This window comes from Pseudorasbora parva, chromosome 4 (genome assembly GCF_024679245.1).
Source record: "Pseudorasbora parva isolate DD20220531a chromosome 4, ASM2467924v1, whole genome shotgun sequence".
In the NCBI taxonomy this organism is placed as follows: domain Eukaryota; kingdom Metazoa; phylum Chordata; class Actinopteri; order Cypriniformes; family Gobionidae; genus Pseudorasbora; species Pseudorasbora parva.
Genome location: NC_090175.1, coordinates 2,806,308 through 2,826,032, shown reverse-complemented (window position 1 = coordinate 2,826,032; position 19,725 = coordinate 2,806,308). Strand labels below are relative to the sequence as shown.

Sequence of the window (19,725 nt, the reverse complement as noted above, 5' to 3'; positions counted from 1 at the left end):
GCAGGCCTCTCTCGTCTTTTTAAGTGGGAGAACTAGCACAATTGGTGGCAGATTAAATACTTTTTTTGCCCCACTGTAATCATTTCATCAGTAAATCATCTCATCCTGAAACTGTACATTGAGCTCTTTCTGCCAGTAGGGGGCAGTGTTATATTAAGCTTTCATGTTGTTTGGCAGTATGAATTGAAACAAACTCTGTGGATGTAGGCATCTTTAACAGAGCAGAACAATGATTGTATCTTAAACTTTACAGAACTTGAACTATTAAAAAACCTCAAATTAAAATAGTATCTATGAGTGCCATAATGCCATTAAAAAAAATTGTATGTGTTTGAAAGTGGCTCAAGGATGACTGTAAGGCAACCTCCTTTTATTGTCGGCTGGTTTTCTTTGGGATGGTTTTCATTTAATAAAGAAAGCTTGTTTTTGTCATCTGTTTTGTTTCAGAGCATTTGTACCACCATGATGGGTAAGATATTGGTAGAAATTAATACTCTGGCAGGAAAAGTGTAAGCTACTTTACCTTCACTGCACATTTACAGATGAGGGAAGTCTCTGTTTATACTCACATTGGTCTCATGTAAACACAAAACTCGCACACATCTTATTATAACAGTAATACTAACTGAAAAACATGGCACGTCAGGGCAAGAAATGACCATTATTTACCTCAAGTCGACTGTATGGGACAATAAACCTCCCTATGGGTAATTCCTAGCGTTTAAGCTTGCATAGTTTCATCCACAGAGTAATACAAATCAAACAAATTCCAAATTTTCCAATACTGTATATTTGTATCTATAATATTCCTTACCAAAATATGTTTTGTTATTTATAGATGTCCAAAGCTTAAAGTTTTTTAAATTGTTGTGCAGCTGGGTGGACATATTGAAACAGAGTGGATGTAAAAGCTAGATAAATAAGAGTTTTAGTATGAATTGGTACTTATAATTAGCAAGTTATATTATTATAATATTATTATTAATTTTCTTGTCATATACCTTCAAGAAAGAGTATGTTAAATGATATGCATGTATTTGTGAGGAAATGGCGTTTTGTCCACAGTAGAAAAGCAGTGACACTACAGGACACGCTGTGATGCAGACCCTGAAAGAAGGCAGATATTAATAAATAAAGCAATGCAATACAAAAAATGCAAGTTATTGTGTTATCTCTCCATTTATGTGTGTTTGTGGCCGGCCTGCTTCATGTCTGTTGGAGGAGTTGCAGTAAAAACAGCAACACCAATAAATTCTGTGAAATATAATTTATAATGTTAATCTATGTTATATGTTAATCTATATTCAAATGTTTTTTGTTTTGTTTTCCAGTGAGTCAAATCTGCATTTTGATTGGCTGTTACCTCAGTCTTCAGTGTCACATGACCCTTCAGAAACGTAATATGCGATTTGCTGCCCAAAAAGTTTTTGCAAATACTAAATCTTAGCATTTGAAAATGTGCTGCTTAATTAATTACGTGTGAAAAACTGACATGTTTTTTCAGGACTTGCAGATCCACAAGAGTGAAGAACAGCATGTATTTAAAATAGAAAGCGTCTGGAACATGTTTCTTCCTCTAATGTGAACTCCAGCCGCGCTTTCTCCTGGCTGTCTCCCACAGAAAGCCGCGAACTCGCGTAATTCAAAAAATAACGGTCATTTTGATTTACAGCCTGACTGACTAACGGTCGTTTATCAATCGTCTTTATTAAATAATCGCGTTATGTTTGTGTAGTCTCATGTTATTTTTAATAAGATAAATTAGGTTTGGTGATGCTCTCCTGATCAGTCGGACCTTCTTCTTATAACTTTATCCCTCGTACTGTAGGAGGCGCTGTAACGCTTTGTAGTCCATCAGTAAAACCACAGAAGAAATAAAGAAAGACATCGAGCACTCAGACGGTGAGGTAAAATTGAGTTTTACAATGTTTGTTTTCGCTGTTTGTGTTTAATCTGTGTTTCGCTGTCTATTTTTAATAGTGATTTGATTATCTTAAATTAAGTTTTTTCTCGCACCCTCACCAAATTAAAATAAATACAATAGTTTTACTAGAGGAACACTAATGTACAATTGTTTTATCCATGTTGTAGTACACACCGGTTACCGATAATATAACAATTGTCACTTTTCAATGCTGGGCGATTTTAAAATCCTCACCTTTTAGGGAAAATGTGTAGAAATCTGACAGTATCATGTTTAATATTTCAGTATGTTATATCATATAACATTTGATAATATTATTGCTGTGTGCTGTTAAACTAAAGTCCTAACACGTTTACATTTGGAATGTTTCTCTCGAATAAGATTTGATTAAGTTCGACTCATTGTGTTTGTGTTCAGATGTTGACCATGAAAGAGGAGATGGATGTGATCTGCTGTAAATCAGTAGGAACTGATCTGTCCATGCTGGATATTGAGGATTTCATCAGTGAAATCTGTCAGCTGAAGAAAGAGGTGGCGTCACTGGAGGCAAAGCTGAGAGAAAGAGGAGACAAACCCAACAGAGAGGTTTGAGCCGCTCATCATTTCATCCTTCAGCTCAATCAAACCAAAGTTTTGTTAGCTTCTCACTTCTTATGCACATCTCAAATTAAGCCAGCAGCAAAATATGGCACCAGTATAACCTCTAGAGATAACAGCTGAGTAATGAGGCTAATATCAACAGGTTGACCTTTATTTGTGTTTATCTGTGATGTGTTTGTCAGGATCTGGAGATGGTTTCAGTGTGTGTGACTGATGGGACAGAAGCTCAGGACTCAGAGCTCAGCCTCACTTTAATGTGTTATACTGATGCAGAGGATCATGGATCCGCTGATCAAACCTCTGACTTTTACGCTGAAGAACAGCAGATGCTGCAGACACCACTGAAGATGTGCTTCGTCAAACTGGAGGACTGCAGGAACCTGATGAAGAGCAGAGGAGACGAAACCACAACAGACGAACAACAGCAGAGCCATGAGGAAAAGGATGAAGATTGGATTGAGGATGAGAATAATGATGATGACAATCAGAATAATGATGTTGACGATGATGACGAATTTGTTCCTTCAGGTATGTTTCTTTGTTTTTTGACCAGAAATGCTGAATTAACCGAATTATTATTAATATTTTTGTAAAGATATCGTGTATTATTACCTAAAAGGATTTCTTCGATGAATAGTGAAATAGTGAATTTCCTCAGCTGAATGGATTCAAAAACGGTAAAACTCAACTTTTTAACTCTAGGGACTTGGTAAATGAGCCTATTTTCAAAAAAGTTGTGTTTTCCTTTAACTGAATCATCGAAGGTCAGCAGAAAGTACATTGGTCAATAACGTGAGATTACAAGGCCGTGTCCGGATCAGATGGTGGACATGCGCCTGGACATGACCAGCTCATCCTGGAGTGTCTGCTGAGACCATGTCAATTGATTGAATTTGCCCCACCGGCATGTCATCCTCAATAAACCCGTCTCCGGCGCAATAACTCCGATCTTTCAAGTATTCATATTCTTGTGTAATCGACGCGCCATCCTAAATGAACCCGTCTCTTACTTGATACCCTAAATTTCGAATATTCCTATCTAATATGATTTATGACCTGCAAGGTTGCCAGAGTAATAATTAATACACTGTTTAATAATAGGCAGGAGAAGTGGCACCCCGCCTGAGTCTGGTTTCTCCCAAGGTTTATTTTTCTCCATCATGCCCTGATGGAGTTTTGGTTCCTTGCCACTGTCGCCTTTAGCTTGGCTTGCTCGGTTGGGGACACAAAAATTATGATCTGTTATTATTATCTGTTATATAATTATGAAGTTATTCAACTAAATATACAAATAAAATGTATTAATTTGGTCATATTTAAATCTTAAAGTATCCAAATTAAACTAGCCAAATCAAATTTTGTTGCAATGTTGTCCTGTTTAACACTGTGAAGCTACTTTGAAACAATCATCATTGTAAAAGCGCTATATAAATAAAGTTGATTGATTGATTGATTACAAGCATACATTTTTTTATTTATTTAACACATTTAATTGTTGGAGGTTTGCATAGTATGATGATGTTGCATTTAACTTATTTTATTCATTTTGAGGAATACTGAATCTTTTTGTGTGCGTGAGATTAGTAAATGCATTTTCACATTTAGTCTAGATTTAATAACATCATGTTCACACACAGCACACACAACGCCTCTGCACTTACTCTTGATTTTTCTCAACATTGGGACGAGAGCTGTCAGTCAATAATTGGAACAAGTAACTTGCATTACTTATTTGTAAAAGTAACTCCGATATTTTGTTGTGACCTTAAATGTAATGCGTTACTTTACTAGTTACTTGGAAAAGTTATCTGATTATGCAACTCGAGTTACTTGTAATGCTGTTAATGAGTGATAAACACACTTCTATTTCATTCATACTGAATGCCAGAGAGCGCCCTGGAGCAAAAACAACACACTTGCCTCAGAGAAGTATTAACGTTTTCAGAAAATCCCTAATTTAACGATAACACTATAGCTGAATAAGTAGAAAAGAAGACAAAAAACGCATTGATTAAACATGAAGACAGTAAATGCACGACTGCGGCAATATATGGTGTATTTGAGTTCTTCAAGAGTTCTTAAAGTATTTTTGCAATGCAATGCTAGTCGAAATTGCATTTATCATAAAATTGTATAGTTTGGATATAGTTTTATATTGCCTCATTCTGTGAGAAGCCACATCACCTCACAGAAAGACATTTCATACACTCGACGGACTTTCTTCACTAATACGCTGTGCATATATTTATTGAATAAAAAAAAACCTTTAAATCTCAGCCTTTGCGATATCTTAATCTCTAAGCCAAATCGTGATTTTTGCATCAAAAGCGATTAATCGCGCAGACCTAAATTGACTTGGGGCAGCAATTGTGAATTCTGGTAATTTGAGACACTGATAACAGTATCATGAGCTGCACACATGTAAAAAAAATCACATCACACTTTTACAACACAGTCTTTACACTTTTATAACTGCAGTATCACAATTTGAATTTAAGAAGTTAGAAGTTATAGAAAAAGTTCAAACTCTTAAACCAATTTTGGTCCTTTCAGATGGCGACGCTGGTTCATCTTCTGATGGAGAAACTGCCTCTACATCCAAAGAGCGACGGACAGTGACTGACTGTGGAAAAACATTCAGCAAAAAAGAAAATATAGTGAGACGTCAGAGAAAACGCACAGAACAGAAAGACTACAAATGCAAGATATGCAACATCAGCTTTCCTACCTCAGAAGAGAGGAGACTTCATTCAAAAGAGCACAGCGTGAAGAAAGAGTTTCGCTGCGAACAGTGCGGGAAGGATTTTTTCACCACTCCTCTAAATATGAGAGCTCACATGAAGAGACACAGCGAAAAGACTTTCCACTGCAGTGAGTGTGACAAGTATTTCTGCACCAAAGGAACTCTTTCAAAGCATAAGAGAATCCACACGGGGGAGAAGCCGTACCAGTGTCTTCACTGCGAGAAGAGCTTCAACCTGACATCAACTCTGAAGAATCATCTGCACATACACACCAATGAGAGGCTGTACAAGTGCAATCAATGTGAGAAGAGCTTCAATCGGCGAGCCCACCTGACGAGACATCTACTGTTACACTCCAATGAGAGGCCGTACAAGTGTAGTGAATGTGAGAAAACATTTGCCCACTCATTGTCTCTGAATTTACACAAGAAAATACACTCTGATTTCAAACCGTATCAATGCAAACACTGTGAGAAACGTTTCCATCATTTGGGTCACTGCAAAACCCATGAGAGGATTCACACCGGAGAGAAACCGTACCTGTGCTCCTACTGTGGGAAGAGCTTCGCTTGTCCTTCTGCTTTCAAAGTTCACCTGAGAGTTCACACGGGAGAAAAACCTTATAAATGCTCACATTGTGACAAGACTTTTGCTCAGTTATGTTCCATGAAGATCCATGAGCGACGGCATACCGGAGAGAAACCTTACAGCTGCTCCATCTGTGGCAAGAGATTTGCTTTTATATGGGGATTTCAGACTCACCAGAAGAAACACGCTACCCCTGAATCATCATAGCATCATCATGACATTGTTAGGTTGTGTAAAAAATAACACCTTACAGTGTTACAGGAATGTAATTTTATACTTTTAAAAATACTTTAACGTGCGAAAGCAGTCAAGCCCATATTTACTAGTGATGGGTCGATCATGAACATTTTGAAAGATTCATTAATGCGACTTTAAGATGGAACAACGAACTGTCTTAGAGAGAGATTTGCTCATTTTGCGCACGTCCAGCATCCTATAGGTTCTGCACAGGGAACAGAAAGGATCAGGCCTCTCGAGTCGTTCATTCTTTTGTCACACATGTCGCAAGATATGCAACATCAGCTTTCCTACCTCAAAAGGATTTTTCACCACTCCTAATATGAGAGCTCACATGAAGACCCACAACGAAAAGTCTTTCCACTGCAGCGAGTGCGACAAGTACAAGTGTTCAAGTGCCCTCACTGCGAGAGAACATTCAACCACAAACCCCATCTGACAATCCATCTGCGTGTTCAAACCAATGAGAGGTCGTACCAGTGCAGCAAATGTAGAGAAAAACCTTTACATTGCTCCATCTGTGATGAGAGATTTGCTTATTTAGGTAATTTTCAGACCCACCAAAAGAACCACCCTAAAGAAACAAACTGCTCCAGAATCGTTGTAAGGAGCTTTCACACCACAGGAACGTTTTCGTAGTTCCTATAATGTTCCTATACTGTTGGTGGAAGTACCCGCTTTTTTTCCATTCCCAGTTAAACACACCTGAACCAGCTAATCAAGGTCTTACTAACAATACTAGAAACTTCCTATCAGGTGTGTTGAATTTAAGTTGGAGCTTAACTCTGCAGGACAGAATTTGGACACCCTGCCATATACAGGTCCTTCTAAAAAAAATTGCATATTGTGATAAAGTTCATTATTTTCCAGAATGTAATGATACAAATTAAACTTTCATATATTTTAGATTCATTGCACTCCAACTGAAATATTTCAGGTCTTTTTTTGTTTTAATACTGATGATTTTGGCATACAGCTCATTCTCTACATTCTCAAAAAAATAGCATGAAAGGGTTCTCTAAACGAGCTATTAACCTAATCATCTGAATCAACTAATTAACTCTAAACACCTGCAAAAGATTCCTGAGGCTTTTAAAAACTCCCAGCCTGGTTCATTACTCAAAAGCGCAATCATGGGTAAGACTGCCGACCTGACTGCTGTCCAGAAGGCCATCATTGACACCCTCAAGCGAGAGGGGAAGACACAGAAAGACATTTCTGAACGAATAGGCTGTTCCCAGAGTGCTGTATCAAGGCACCCCAGTAGGAAGTCTGCGGGAAGGAAAAAGTGTGGCAAAAAACGCTGCACAACGAGAAGAGATGAGCGGACCCTGAGGAAGATTGTGGAGAAGGACCGATTCCAGACCTTGGGGGACCTGCGGAAGCAGTGGACTGAGTCTGGAGTAGAAACATCCAGAGCCGCCGTGCACAGGCGTGAGCAGGAAATGGGCTACAGGTGCTGCATTCAAGCAGCACTGGACTGGTGCTCAGTGGTCCAAAGTACTTTTTTAGGATGAAAGCAAATTTTGCATGTCATTGGGAGATCAAGGTGCCAGAGTCTGGAGGAAGACTGTGTAGAAGGAAATGCCAAAATGCCTGAAGTCCAGTGTCAAGTCCCCACAGTCAGTGATGGTCTGGGGTGCCATGTCCGCTGCTGGTGTTGGTCCACTGTGTTTTATCAAGGGCAGGGTCAATGCAGCTCGCTATCAGGAGATTTTGGAGCACTTCATGCTTCCATCTGCTGTAAAGCTTTATGGAGATGAAGATTTGGTTTTTCAGCACGACCTGGCACCTGCTCACAGTGCCAAAACCACTGGTAAATGGTTTACTGACCATGGTATTACTGTGCTCAACTCTCCTGACCTGAACCCCATAGAGAATCTGTGGGATATTGTGAAGAGAAAGTTGAGAGACGCAAGACCCAACACTCTGGATGAGCTTAAGGCCGCTATCGAAGCCTCCTGGGCCTCCAGAACACCTCAGCAGTGCCACAGGCTGATCGCCTCCACGCCACGCCGCACTGAAGCAGTCATTTCTGCTAAAGGATTCCCGACCAAGTATTGAGTGCAGAACTGAACATAATTATTTGAAGGTTGACTTTTTTAGTATTAAAAACACTTTTCTTTCATTGGTCGGATGAAATATGCAAATTTTTTGAGATTTGGGTTTTCATGAGCTGTATGCGAAAATCATCAGTATTAAAACAATAAAAGACCTGAAATATTTCAGTTGCTGTACAATGAATCTAAAATATATGACAGTTTAATTTTTATCATTACATTATGGAAAATAATGAACTTAATAACAATATGCTAATTTTTTGAGAAGGACCTATAAATGCTTCTTACGAAGCCACTCCTTCGTTGCCCGGGCAGTGTGTTAGTGATCATTGTCATGCTAAAATTCCCATCCACGTTTCATCTTCAATGCCCTTGCTGGTGGAAGGAGGTTTTTACTCAATCTCATGACACATGGCCCCATTCATTATTTCCTTTACACAGATCAGTCGTCCTGGTCCCTTTGCAAAAAAACAGCCCCAAACATGATGTTTCTAACCCCATGCTTCAGAGTAGATATGGTGCAACTCCGCATTCTTTCTCCTTCAAACACGACAAGTTGAGTTTTTACCAAAAACTTATATTTTGGTTACATCTGACCATATGTCATTCTCCCAATCCTCTTCTGGATCATCCAAATGCTCTCTAGCAAACTTAAGACGGACCCGGACATCTGAGTCCTGCAACGGGTCGGGTACCCGCGGGTACCTGCATAAAAGTGGCTAAAACGGGTGGATTGTGACATTTATAAAATTCACGGGCGGTGATGCGGGCGGATAATTAACTCTGTGCGGGCGGGTAGTTGCGCGGATGGGCGGATGAAAAATCAGTGCAATATTTCTGTGGCAAAGTGAACGAGAGAGCGAGAGCGTGATTGTGAATGAGCGTCACCTGCGAGCCACACCGGTCTCGAGTCCTCTGAGGGAGCTCGGAAGCATATAAGGACGAGAGATCACCACACCTGGATTTGAGGTTGAGTTGTTTACTTTTTATTATGTGTGTGCGCTTGGCAGATGTCCATGAGGGGCTGCCCACGTTACTTTCGTTTTGTTTGGTTTAAGTCTTTTAAATGTTCGCCGGTTCCCGCCTCCTTCTTCCCCCATAGAACATATTGTAGGCTATTACAATTTCTATGTCCAAATTACCATTACACATACACGCAACAACGATATGCCATTTGACCCATCACGTCACCACCACTGCGACATTGAAACTTTTGTTGATGCCTCTCGTAGCGCAGATGAAGCGAGCGTTGCAGGAGTAGCAATGGATGAAGTAAAAGTAAAGTTGGTGAGTGGAGTAGCTATATGAAATTGTTGACAATGAGTCTTTAAAGGCACTTTTGCCTGTTTCATTAGCCCATTCATGACGCTGTTGATGTTGAGAGAGGTGCAGGATAAAAAATAAAGCATTTTAATTTGAATGTTTTAGCGTGTGTGATTTATCGCGGGCACGGGTCGGGTAACGGGCCAAATATTAACGGGTCTGGGCGGGTACGGATTTAATTTTGATATTTCAACGGGTCACGGGCCGGATCTGGTGCTAAACCTTGCGGGTACGGGCGGGGGCGGGTCTCCAAAAATGGACCCGTGCAGGACTCTGCCGGACATGTACCGGCTTAAGCAGGGGGACACGTCTGGCACTGCAGGATTTGAGTCCCTGGCGACATAGTGTGTGTTACTGATGGTAGCCTATGTTACTTTGGTCCCAGCTCTGCAGGTCATTCACTATGTCCCCTCATGTGTGTCTGGGATTTATGCTCACCGTCCTTGTGATAATTTTGACCCCACAGGGTGAAATTTTGCATTGAGCCCCAGATCGAGGGAGATTATCTGTGGTCTTGTATGTATTCCATTTTAATATAATTACTCCCACAGTTGATTATTCGCACCTATTGCAGAGTCAGTCTTCCCAGCCTGGTGCAGGTCTACAATTTATTTTCTGGTGTCCTTTGACAGCTCTTTGGTCTTGGCCATAGTGAAGTTTAGAGTCTGACTATTTGAGGTTGGGGACAGGTGTCTTTCATACTGAGAATGAGTTCAAACGGGTGCTATTAAATAAGTTACAGGTCTGTGAGAGCCATAAATCTAGCTTCTTCTTTTTTTTTTTTTTAGGTGACCAAACACTTATTTTCCACCATCATTTGCAAATAATTTCTCTAAAATTCAGACAATGTGATTTTCTGGTTTCGTTTTTTTCTCATTCTGTCTCTCATAGTTTAAGTGAACCTATGATGAAAATTACAGGCATTTCTCATCTTTTTAAGCTGGAGAATTTGCACAATTGGTGGCAGATTAAATACTTTTTTTTGCCCCACTGTAATCATTTCATCAGTAAATCATCTCATCCTGAAACTGTACATTGAGCTCTTTCTGCCAGTAGGGGGCAGTGTTATATTAAGCTTTCATGTTGTTTGGCAGTATGAATTGAAACAAACTGTGGATGTAGGTATCTTCAACAGAGCAGAACAATGATTGTATCTTAAACTTGACAAAACTTTAACTATTATAAAGCTTCAAAATAAAATAGTATCTGTGAGTGCCTGAATGTCATAATGCCGTTAAACATGTTTTATGTGTTTGAAAATGGCTCAAGGATGATTGTAAGGCAACCTTTTTTTTTTTATTATTGGCTGGTTTTCTTTGGGATGGTTTTCATTTAATAAAGAAAGCTTGGTTTTTAATTTTCCATGTCATCTGTGTTCTTCCAGAGCATTTGTGCCACCATGATGAGTAAGATATTGGTAGAAATTAATACTCTGGCAGGAAAAGTGTAAGCTACTTTACCTTCACTGCACATTTACAGATGAGGGAAGTCTCTGTTTATACTCACATTGGTCTCATGTAAACACAAAACTGGCCCACATCTTATTATAACAGTAATACTAACTGAAAAACATGGCACGTCAGGGCAAGAAATGACCATTATTTACCTCATGTCGCCTGTATGGGACAATAAACCTCCCTATGGGTAATTCCTAGCATTTAAGGTTGCATAACTTCATCCACAGAGTAATACAAATCAAACAAATTCCAAATTTTCCAATACTTTTGCATATTCATATTTATAATATTCCTTACCAAAATATGTTTTGTTATTTAAAAAATGTCCAATGCTTAAAGTCTTTACAATTGTTGTGCTGCTGGGTGGACATATTGAAACAGAGTGGATGTAAAAGCTAGATAAATAAGTTTTTCAGCATGTATTGGTACTTATAATTAGCAAGTTATATTATTATGAATTTATTTGTCATATACTTTCAAGAAAGAGTAGCTTAAATGATATGCATGTATTTGTCAGGAAATGGCGTTTTGTCCACAGCAGAAAAGCAGTGACACTACAGGACACGCTGTGATGCAGACCCTGAAAGAAGGCAGATATTAATAAATAAAGCAATGCAATACAAAAAATGCAAGTTTTGTGTTATCTCTCCATTTAGGCTATGTGTGTTTGTGGCCGGCCTGCTTCATGTCTGTTGGAGGAGTTGCAGTAAAAACAGCAAAAACAATATATTCTGTGAAATAGATTTTATAATCACTGCTTTGCATGTAAATCTATATTCAAATGTTTTTTTTTTGTTTTCCAGTGAGTCAGATCTGCATTTTGATTGGCTGTTACCCCAGTCTTCAGTGTCACATGAAACGTAATATGCGATTTGATTTTGCTGCCCAAAAAGTCTTTGCAAATACTAAATCTTAGCATTTGAAAATGCTTGTGCTGCTTAATTAAGTGTGGAAAGTGACACAGTGTGTTTTCAGGACTTGCAGATGCACTGAAAGAATGAAGAACAGCATTTATTTCAAATAGAAAGCGTCTGGAACATGTTTATTCCTCTAATGTGAACTCCAGCCGCGCTTTCTCCTGTCTCCCACAGAAAGCCGCGAACTCGCGTAATTCAAAAAATAACGGTCATTTTGATTTACAGACTGACTGACTAACGGTCGTTTATCAATCGTCTTTATTAAATAATCACGTTATGTTTGTATAGTCTCTTAGCATGTTATTTTTAATAAGATTAGGTTTGGTGATGCTCTCCTGACCAGCTCCTGATCAGTCGGACCTTCTTCTTATAACTTTATCCCTCGTACTGTAGGAGGCGCTGTAACGCTTTTTAGCCCACCAGTAAAACCACTGAAGAAATAAAGAAAGACTGGAGCACTCAGACGGTGAGGTAAAATCGGTATTACATTGTTTATGTTTTTACTGTTTATGAGCTGCTTGTTGCTATTTTTAATAGTGATTTGATTATCTTACATTAAGTTTTTCCTCACACCCTCACCAAATAAAATAAAAATAACAATAGTTTTACTAGAGTAACCATAATGTCCTATTGTTTTATCCATGATATTTGTATTACAAAACGGTTACCGATAATATAACACAATGGTCACTTTCTATGCTGGGTGCTTTTAAAATGGTCACTTCTTTGGAAAAATGTGTAGAAATTTGACATCATTTAATAATTTAATATGTAATATCATATATTATAACATTTGATAATATTATTGCTTTGTTCTGTTAAACTTAAGTCCTAAACACATTTGAAAGGTTTTTCTTAAATAACATTTTCTTTACTTCAACTCATTATGTGTTTGTGTTCAGATGTTGACCATGAAAGAGGAGATGGATGTGATCTGCTGTAAATCAGTAGGAACTGATCTGTCCATGCTGGATATTGAGGATTTCATCAGTGAAATCTGTCAGCTGAAGAAAGAGGTGGCGTCACTGGAGGCAAAGCTGAGAGAAAGAGGAGACAAACCCAACAGAGAGGTTTGAGCTGCTCATCATTTCATCCTTCAGCTCAATCAAACCAAAGATTTGTTAGCTTCTCACTTCTTAGGCACCAGTGATGCGCGGGTCAATGTCTGCACCCGACCAACATTTTCAACTAACCCACCCGCAACTCGGATCGCAAAAAAAAGATAAAATATTGTAGCCGACCTGCTTCCTGACCCGCATTTTTTAAAAGAAGTAAATGCTCATCGTAGCGTCAATTTATTCTTTTTTTTTTATTTCATTTTCTTAACAATTAAGATACTGTGTTTGTCCAGTCTAATCGAAGTGTGCGTCCCAACAAAAACCCTGCCCCCTCAGAAAATACATAAAACTGATTTTGATAAACAACGTGCGTTTAAAAGTAGCGTATTAAAATGATACAAAAGCATTGCTCAGTTCAACCTGTTGGGAAATTGGCAATCGGGATTTGGCAATTTTGTTCTGCGTCAGGAAAATGGGTTAAAAGGGCTATAAGGTGCCGTTGGTGGCCTAAAACAGAAGATTAGTCTACTGATTTTTAGCTTTCCTCACGCTGTGTATAATAATATTGAATCAGCCTTCACTGGGTTGAACCGGTTTCTTCTCGCCTCTATGACTCGACCAGCGGAGCTGAATGTGCGTCGCTGGCTGCACTTATTCTGGAACGCAGAGGATCCTCCTTGACAATGGATTTCATAGTAAATTGTGTCTATATAAATAACAAAGGTTTAATTGGCATCTTTATTTCAAATGACCCGACCGACCACGACCCGAATATCATTACAAATATTTTTGGATGATTCGTAACCACATGCACCCGCTCATTTTGGATCAACCCGCGCATCACTGTTAGGCACATCTCAAATTAAGCCAGCAGCAAAATATGCCATCAAATCACCAATATAACCTCTAGAGATAACAGCTGAGTAATGAGGCTAATATCAACAGGTTGACCTTTATTTGTGTTTATCTGTGATGTGTTTGTCAGGATCTGGAGAAGGTTTCAGTGTGTGTGACTGATGGGACAAAGGCTCAGGATTCAGTCTGGAGATCCAGAGACACACAGGACTCAGAGCTCAGCCTCACTTTAATGTGTTATACTGACGCTCAGGATCATGGATCCGCTGATCAAACCTCTGACTGTAACGCTGGAGAACAGCAGATGCTGAAGATGTGCTCTGTCAAACTGGTGGACTGCAGGAACCTGATGAAGAGCAGAAAAGATGAAACCACACCTGACGAACAGCAACAGAGTATAAAGGAGGAGGATGAAGATTGGTTTGAGGATGAGAATAATGATGATGAGAATCAGAATAATGATGTTGACGATGATGACGATTTTGTTCCTTCAGGTATGTTTCTTTGTTTTTTGACCTGAATTAACCGAATTATTATTATTATTGTTATTATTATTATTATAATTGTAAAGATATCGTGTGTATTATTACCTAACACAATTTCTGATGAATATCAATGAATATTGCAATTTAAATTTTAATCACGAATAATATATATATACAATTGTTCATCTTGTGCTGCTCTGTGATGTGCCAGGTGTTATGCTAAGGTCAGGAAGGTGGAATTTCTGCCCTATTCTTTACTAAGCGAACGTGACCCCCTTTCGCCTTCAGAACTGCCTTAATTCCACATGGCATTGATTCAACAAGGTGCTGAAAGCATTCTTTAGAAATGTTGGCCTATATTGATAGGAGAGCATCTTGCAGTTGATGGAGATTTGTGGTATGCACATTCTCGGCACAAAGCTCCCGTTCCACCACATCCCAAAGATGCTCTATTGGGTTGAGATCTGTTGACTCTGGGGGCCATTTTAGTACAGTCAACTCATTGTCATGTTCAAGAAACCAATTTGAAATGATTTAAGCTTTGTGACATGGTGCATTATCCTGCTGGAAGTAGCCATCAGAGGATGGACACATGGTGGTCATAAAGGGATGGACATGTTCAGAAACAATGCTCAGGTAGGCCGTGACATTTAAACAATGCCCAATTGGCACTAAGGGGCCTAAAGTGTGCCAAGAAAACATCCCCCACACCATTACACCACTGCCACCAGCCTGCAAAGTGGTAACAAGGCATGATGGATCCATGTTCTCATTCTGTTTACACCAAATTCTGACTCGACCATCTGAATGTCTGACAATCGAACCGCACCAGAGTTTGTTTGGAAGCGGACCAAGACCCATCATTTTAGCGCTCTCGGTCCGCTTGTTTGGTGCGCACCAGGGTTCAGATGGCAGCGTTCACGAGCACTAAACGAGCAATCGCACCAGGGTTCGTTTTAATCGAATCAAACATGACAAGTGTGAACGCACCCTTAATCTCTAAGCCAAATCGTGATTTTTTTTTTTTTAAATCGATTAATCGCGCAGGTCTAAATTGACATGGAGCATCATTAAGTTCAAACTCTTAAGCCCATTTTGTTCCTTTCAGATGGCGACGCTGGCTCATTTTCTGATGGAGAAACTGCCTCTACATCCAAAGAGCGAAGGAGAGTGACTGACTGTGGAAAAACATTCAGCAAACGGGAAAATATAGTGAGACGTCAGAGAAAACGCACAGAACAGAAAGACTTCATCTGCAAGATATGTGACATCCGCTTTCCTACCTCAGAAGAGAGGAGACTTCATTCAAAAGAGCACAGCGTAGAGAAAGAGTTTCACTGCGAACAGTGCGGGAAGGATTTTTTCACCACTCCTCTAAATATGAGAGTTCACATGAATACACACAGTGAAAAGACTTTCCACTGTAGTGAGTGTGACAAGTATTTCCGCACCAAAGGAAATCTTTCAAAGCATAAGAGAATCCACTCGGGGGAGAAGCCGTACCAGTGTCTTCACTGTGAGAAGAGCTTCAACCTGAGATCAACTCTGAAGAACCATCTGCGCATACACACCAATGAGAGGCTATACAAGTGCAATCAATGTGAGAAGAGCTTCAATCGGCAAGCCCACCTGAAGAGACATCTACTCATACACACCAATGAGAGGCCGTACAAATGCCATCAGTGTGAAAAGAGCTTCAACCAGGATTGGGGTCTGAAGAGCCATCTACTCACACACACCAATGAGAGGCTGTACAAGTGTCCTCACTGCGAGAAGAGCTTCAACCTCAGATCAACTCTGAAGTGCCATCTACTCACACACAGCACTGAGAGGCCATTTAAATGCACTCACTGTGAGAAGAGCTTCAACGGGAGATCAACTCTGAGGAACCATCTACTCACACACAGCACTGAGAGGCCATTTAAATGCACTCACTGCGAGAAGAGCTTCAACCAGAGATCGAATCTGAAGAAACATCTACTCACACACACCAATGAGAGGCCATTCAAATGCCCTCACTGCGAAATGCGCTTTAAACAGGGATCAACTCTGAAGAACCATCTACTCACACACTCCAATGAGAGCCTGTCCCAGTGTCCTCACTGCGAGAAGAGCTTCAACCTGAGATCGACTCTACTCACACACTTCAATGAGAGCCTGTCCCAGTGTCCTCACTGTGAGAAGAGCTTGAAATACGATACCAGTCTGAAGAACCATCTACTCGCACACAACCATGAGAGGCCGTTCAAGTGCAGTGAATGTGAGAAAACATTTACAAACTCAAGGTCTCTGAAGTTACATCAAAAAATACACTCTGATTTCAAACCGTATCAGTGCAAACACTGTGAGAAACGTTTCCATCATTTGACTCACTGCAAAACCCATCAGAGGATTCACACTGGAGAGAAACCGTACCTGTGCTCCTACTGTGGGAAGAGCTTCGCTAGTCCTTTTGCTTTCAAAATGCATCTCAGAGTTCACACGGGAGAAAAACCGTATAAATGCTCGCATTGTGACAAGACTTTTGCTCAGTTAAGTTCCATGAAGATCCATGTGCGACGGCATACCGGAGAGCAACCTTACTGCTGCTCCATCTGTGGCGAGAGATTCACTTTTATATGGGGATTTCAGACTCACCAGAAGAAACACGCTAACCCTGAATCATCATAGGTTCATCATGGCATTGTGTAAAAAAAAAAAACGTACAGTGTTACGGGAACATTATTGTAAGTTTGTAAAAATACTTGAACGTGCAAAAGGATTCCAGTCTGTATTTACGAGAAGGGTCCAGCTGCGGCTTGGGCATTCCCGCCATGAAACAAGAATGCCTATTGGGCATTCCTGGTAGTCTCATCGACCAATTACGATGAGTTTCTCAAGGCACAGGGGTATGATATCATTTCCCCTTCCATATATGTGATTTTTTTTTTTCCCCCAAACCAGTTCAGCGGAAATGCCCTGCAACCGATTCTAAACATTTCATGTCAATCACAATAACGATTGCCTACACCCAACCCTGATGCCTAAACCTACCCATCACATGAAACATTCTGCATTTTTACATTTTAAAAAAAAGTATAGTATAGTACGTTTATAAATCCATTTACATAGTGGACACAAACACACGTAATGGTTTGTTTCGCCGTAGACATAAATGCGGATAGCTCAAAATGCGTACAGATAAACACTCCGCTTGGCTTTAGAAAGTCGCATGTATGTTTACGCAAAGTGTGTTGCAAGATGCTAGATCTTATTTTGAAGCTTCTGTTTGAGAAAAACTAACTAGCGAATGTTGAACATGTTAATCCGTATGTTGACAGCTAGCAGTTCAGTAGTAGAGGCGAAGAAGAAGGGGGCATTCCAGTCTGAGAAAACGGAAACCCCACTAGCACGATAATGCCCATTTTTGTCTGCAGTTGGATGATATTGATATTTACTTACTAGTGATGGGTCATTCATGAACATTTTGAGCGATTCTTTAATATGACTTTAAGATGTAACAATGAGCTGTCTCAAAGAGGGATTCGCTTATTTTGTGTTGACTGGGCACGTGCTGTTGTATAGAGGAAACAGAAATGACCAGTTCACCTTTCAAGACGTTTGTTCTTTTGTCACAGGATGTTACATTCATATTGGATACAGAAATTGGTTAAATCACAACCTTCCTTATACTCTCAGAAAAAAGGTGCAGTGGAGGTACAATTTTATTCCTCTGGGAACAAAACGTATAATTGTACCTGTAAAGGTACACAATTGGTCCTTAAGGTAAAATTATATCATAGTTTTCCTCTACTTAGAGCAGGGGTAGACAAGTTTGGTCCTTAAGAGCTGCTGTTCTGTAGCCTAGAAATCTAGACGCACCCTAGCGGCAGCAAATCTAATCTGCCCGCGAGTGTCGTCTAGCAACTCTCAATACCCTTCTGAGCTGTAATCGCCTAACTCTTGCCGGGCCAATCACATCGTGTATAGAGTCGGTGGGCGGGGCCATAATGACGACGGCCGAGTTGCGTTTGCGTGCTTCTAGTAAACACAGAAACTGGCGAACGGCGGTCTTTCGAATCAGCTTTGACCGCGACTCTGGAAGACTTGGAGTTAAGCTTTTCTCTGAGAAAAGAACAAAGAACGGCACTGAAGTCATTCTTAAAAAGGGAAGATGTGTTCGAGTTTAGCCGACCGGATACGGCGAATGTTTAATCTGTCAACAAGCTCCGCTTCACCTTCGTTGCTCTGGTCGGTGTAGCGCTATCCTATCGCGTGCAGAGGGAGTTTGAAAGACAACCGTTTATCCGCCCCTCAGATTGAGCCGTCAATGGTGAGTTTCCAGACCAAACATCTTGATGTGGGTCTGGCTTGTCAGGCTAGCTGTTCTGCAGAGTTTGGCTCCAACCCTTAAAGACGTCTGTAGAAGCTCTTATTGAGTATTAACAGGATTAGATGTTGATGTTTTATTGAAAATGTTTGGTCACCATTATGGAGATCAGTGTTTCCTATAGTTGGGCAGTTTGAGTTTGTGTTACTGTTCAAATCAAAAGAAAAGAATTCATAAACAAAAATGATCATGAAGATAAATATTTGACTAAATTCATCACTGACTAAAAATGTTAATAAATAATATTCACCAACAATACTTTCTTGCCACAGATCAGTCATTCTAATTTCTAAATAAATTTTGAGGGGAAAACATTTTTTTTAAATTTATTTTTACACAATGGTAACATACTTAATGCTGCAATGCATGCTGGGAGCTATGAGTTTTATACTGTGGTGTTTTTGCAGAAAACCCGCCTGGTGTTCTGTAGCCTTAGTTGGAGCTAAACTCTGGAGGACATCAGCTCTTCAGGACAGAACTTGCCTACCCCGGACTTAGAGGTACAAAAATGTACCCTTAAGGGTACCACCCAAGTGATGAACACTTGTACCTTAAAAGACACTTGTACCTTTTTATTATTGTTCCTTTAACATTGAATAATAAAGAGTTGGTTAATGATTTAAAACTTTATTTTTTTAAGTGTGTTGTATTCAATTGTTTTAATAGATGGAAACAGTATCCATCTCTAGTTTCAGTGCTATTCATTGGTATAAACACAATACCTATCAGCTGTTTAAAAAGTTATTCACATTTGAATCTTGCCCATTAAAAAAAGTTGGACATGTTGTCACATTGGGACATGTAGTCACATACACAATATTTATGTAATTGGACCATGTAGGATCTTAAAGAGAAAGAATCCAAAAAATTAACTTTAATGAGAATCTAGTAGGATGATATCTCCAATACTTTTGGAGTTACAAGCAAGACAACTTGAGAAAATGCATTTTAGCATTTTTTGAAAGAAAAAAGTATAAGCTTTGTGCAAGTGGCCCACATTTGGTTTCCGACCTCTGAAAATGTGTACAATTTAGTCAAAGAGGCACATTAGGGTCTCCATATCTTTAGCATTGATCCACCAAGGGCCTTTTAAATGCAGAAACCAGAA

At 39.7% G+C, this 19,725-nt stretch overlaps 2 protein-coding genes across 4 annotated transcripts; both read left to right on the top strand.

The window, feature by feature from the left end:
- Window positions 1-1,829: 1,829 nt before the first annotated feature.
- LOC137072686 (zinc finger protein 25-like) lies at window positions 1,830-7,524 on the top strand. 2 transcript variants are annotated; one of them, XM_067440605.1, is made up of 4 exons: window positions 1,830-1,902; window positions 2,342-2,509; window positions 2,707-3,052; window positions 5,078-7,524. In XM_067440605.1, exons 2-4 carry the CDS (start codon window positions 2,342-2,344, stop codon window positions 6,061-6,063), a joined length of 1,500 nt encoding a protein of 499 aa, XP_067296706.1. In that variant the 5' UTR covers window positions 1,830-1,902; the 3' UTR covers window positions 6,064-7,524. The 2 variants fall into 2 exon arrangements, with proteins under 2 accessions (XP_067296706.1, XP_067296705.1); XM_067440604.1 differs by having other exon boundaries at window positions 1,883-1,907.
- Window positions 7,525-12,210: 4,686 nt separating this feature from the next.
- On the top strand, window positions 12,211-19,408 carry LOC137072673 (zinc finger protein 665-like). Of its 2 annotated transcripts, none has more exons than XM_067440584.1 (4): window positions 12,211-12,321; window positions 12,753-12,920; window positions 13,894-14,257; window positions 15,357-19,408. In XM_067440584.1, exons 2-4 carry the CDS (start codon window positions 12,753-12,755, stop codon window positions 16,916-16,918), a joined length of 2,094 nt encoding a protein of 697 aa, XP_067296685.1. In that variant the 5' UTR covers window positions 12,211-12,321; the 3' UTR covers window positions 16,919-19,408. The 2 variants fall into 2 exon arrangements, with proteins under 2 accessions (XP_067296685.1, XP_067296686.1); XM_067440585.1 differs by having other exon boundaries at window positions 12,214-12,316.
- The last annotated feature ends 317 nt before the right edge of the window (window positions 19,409-19,725 follow it).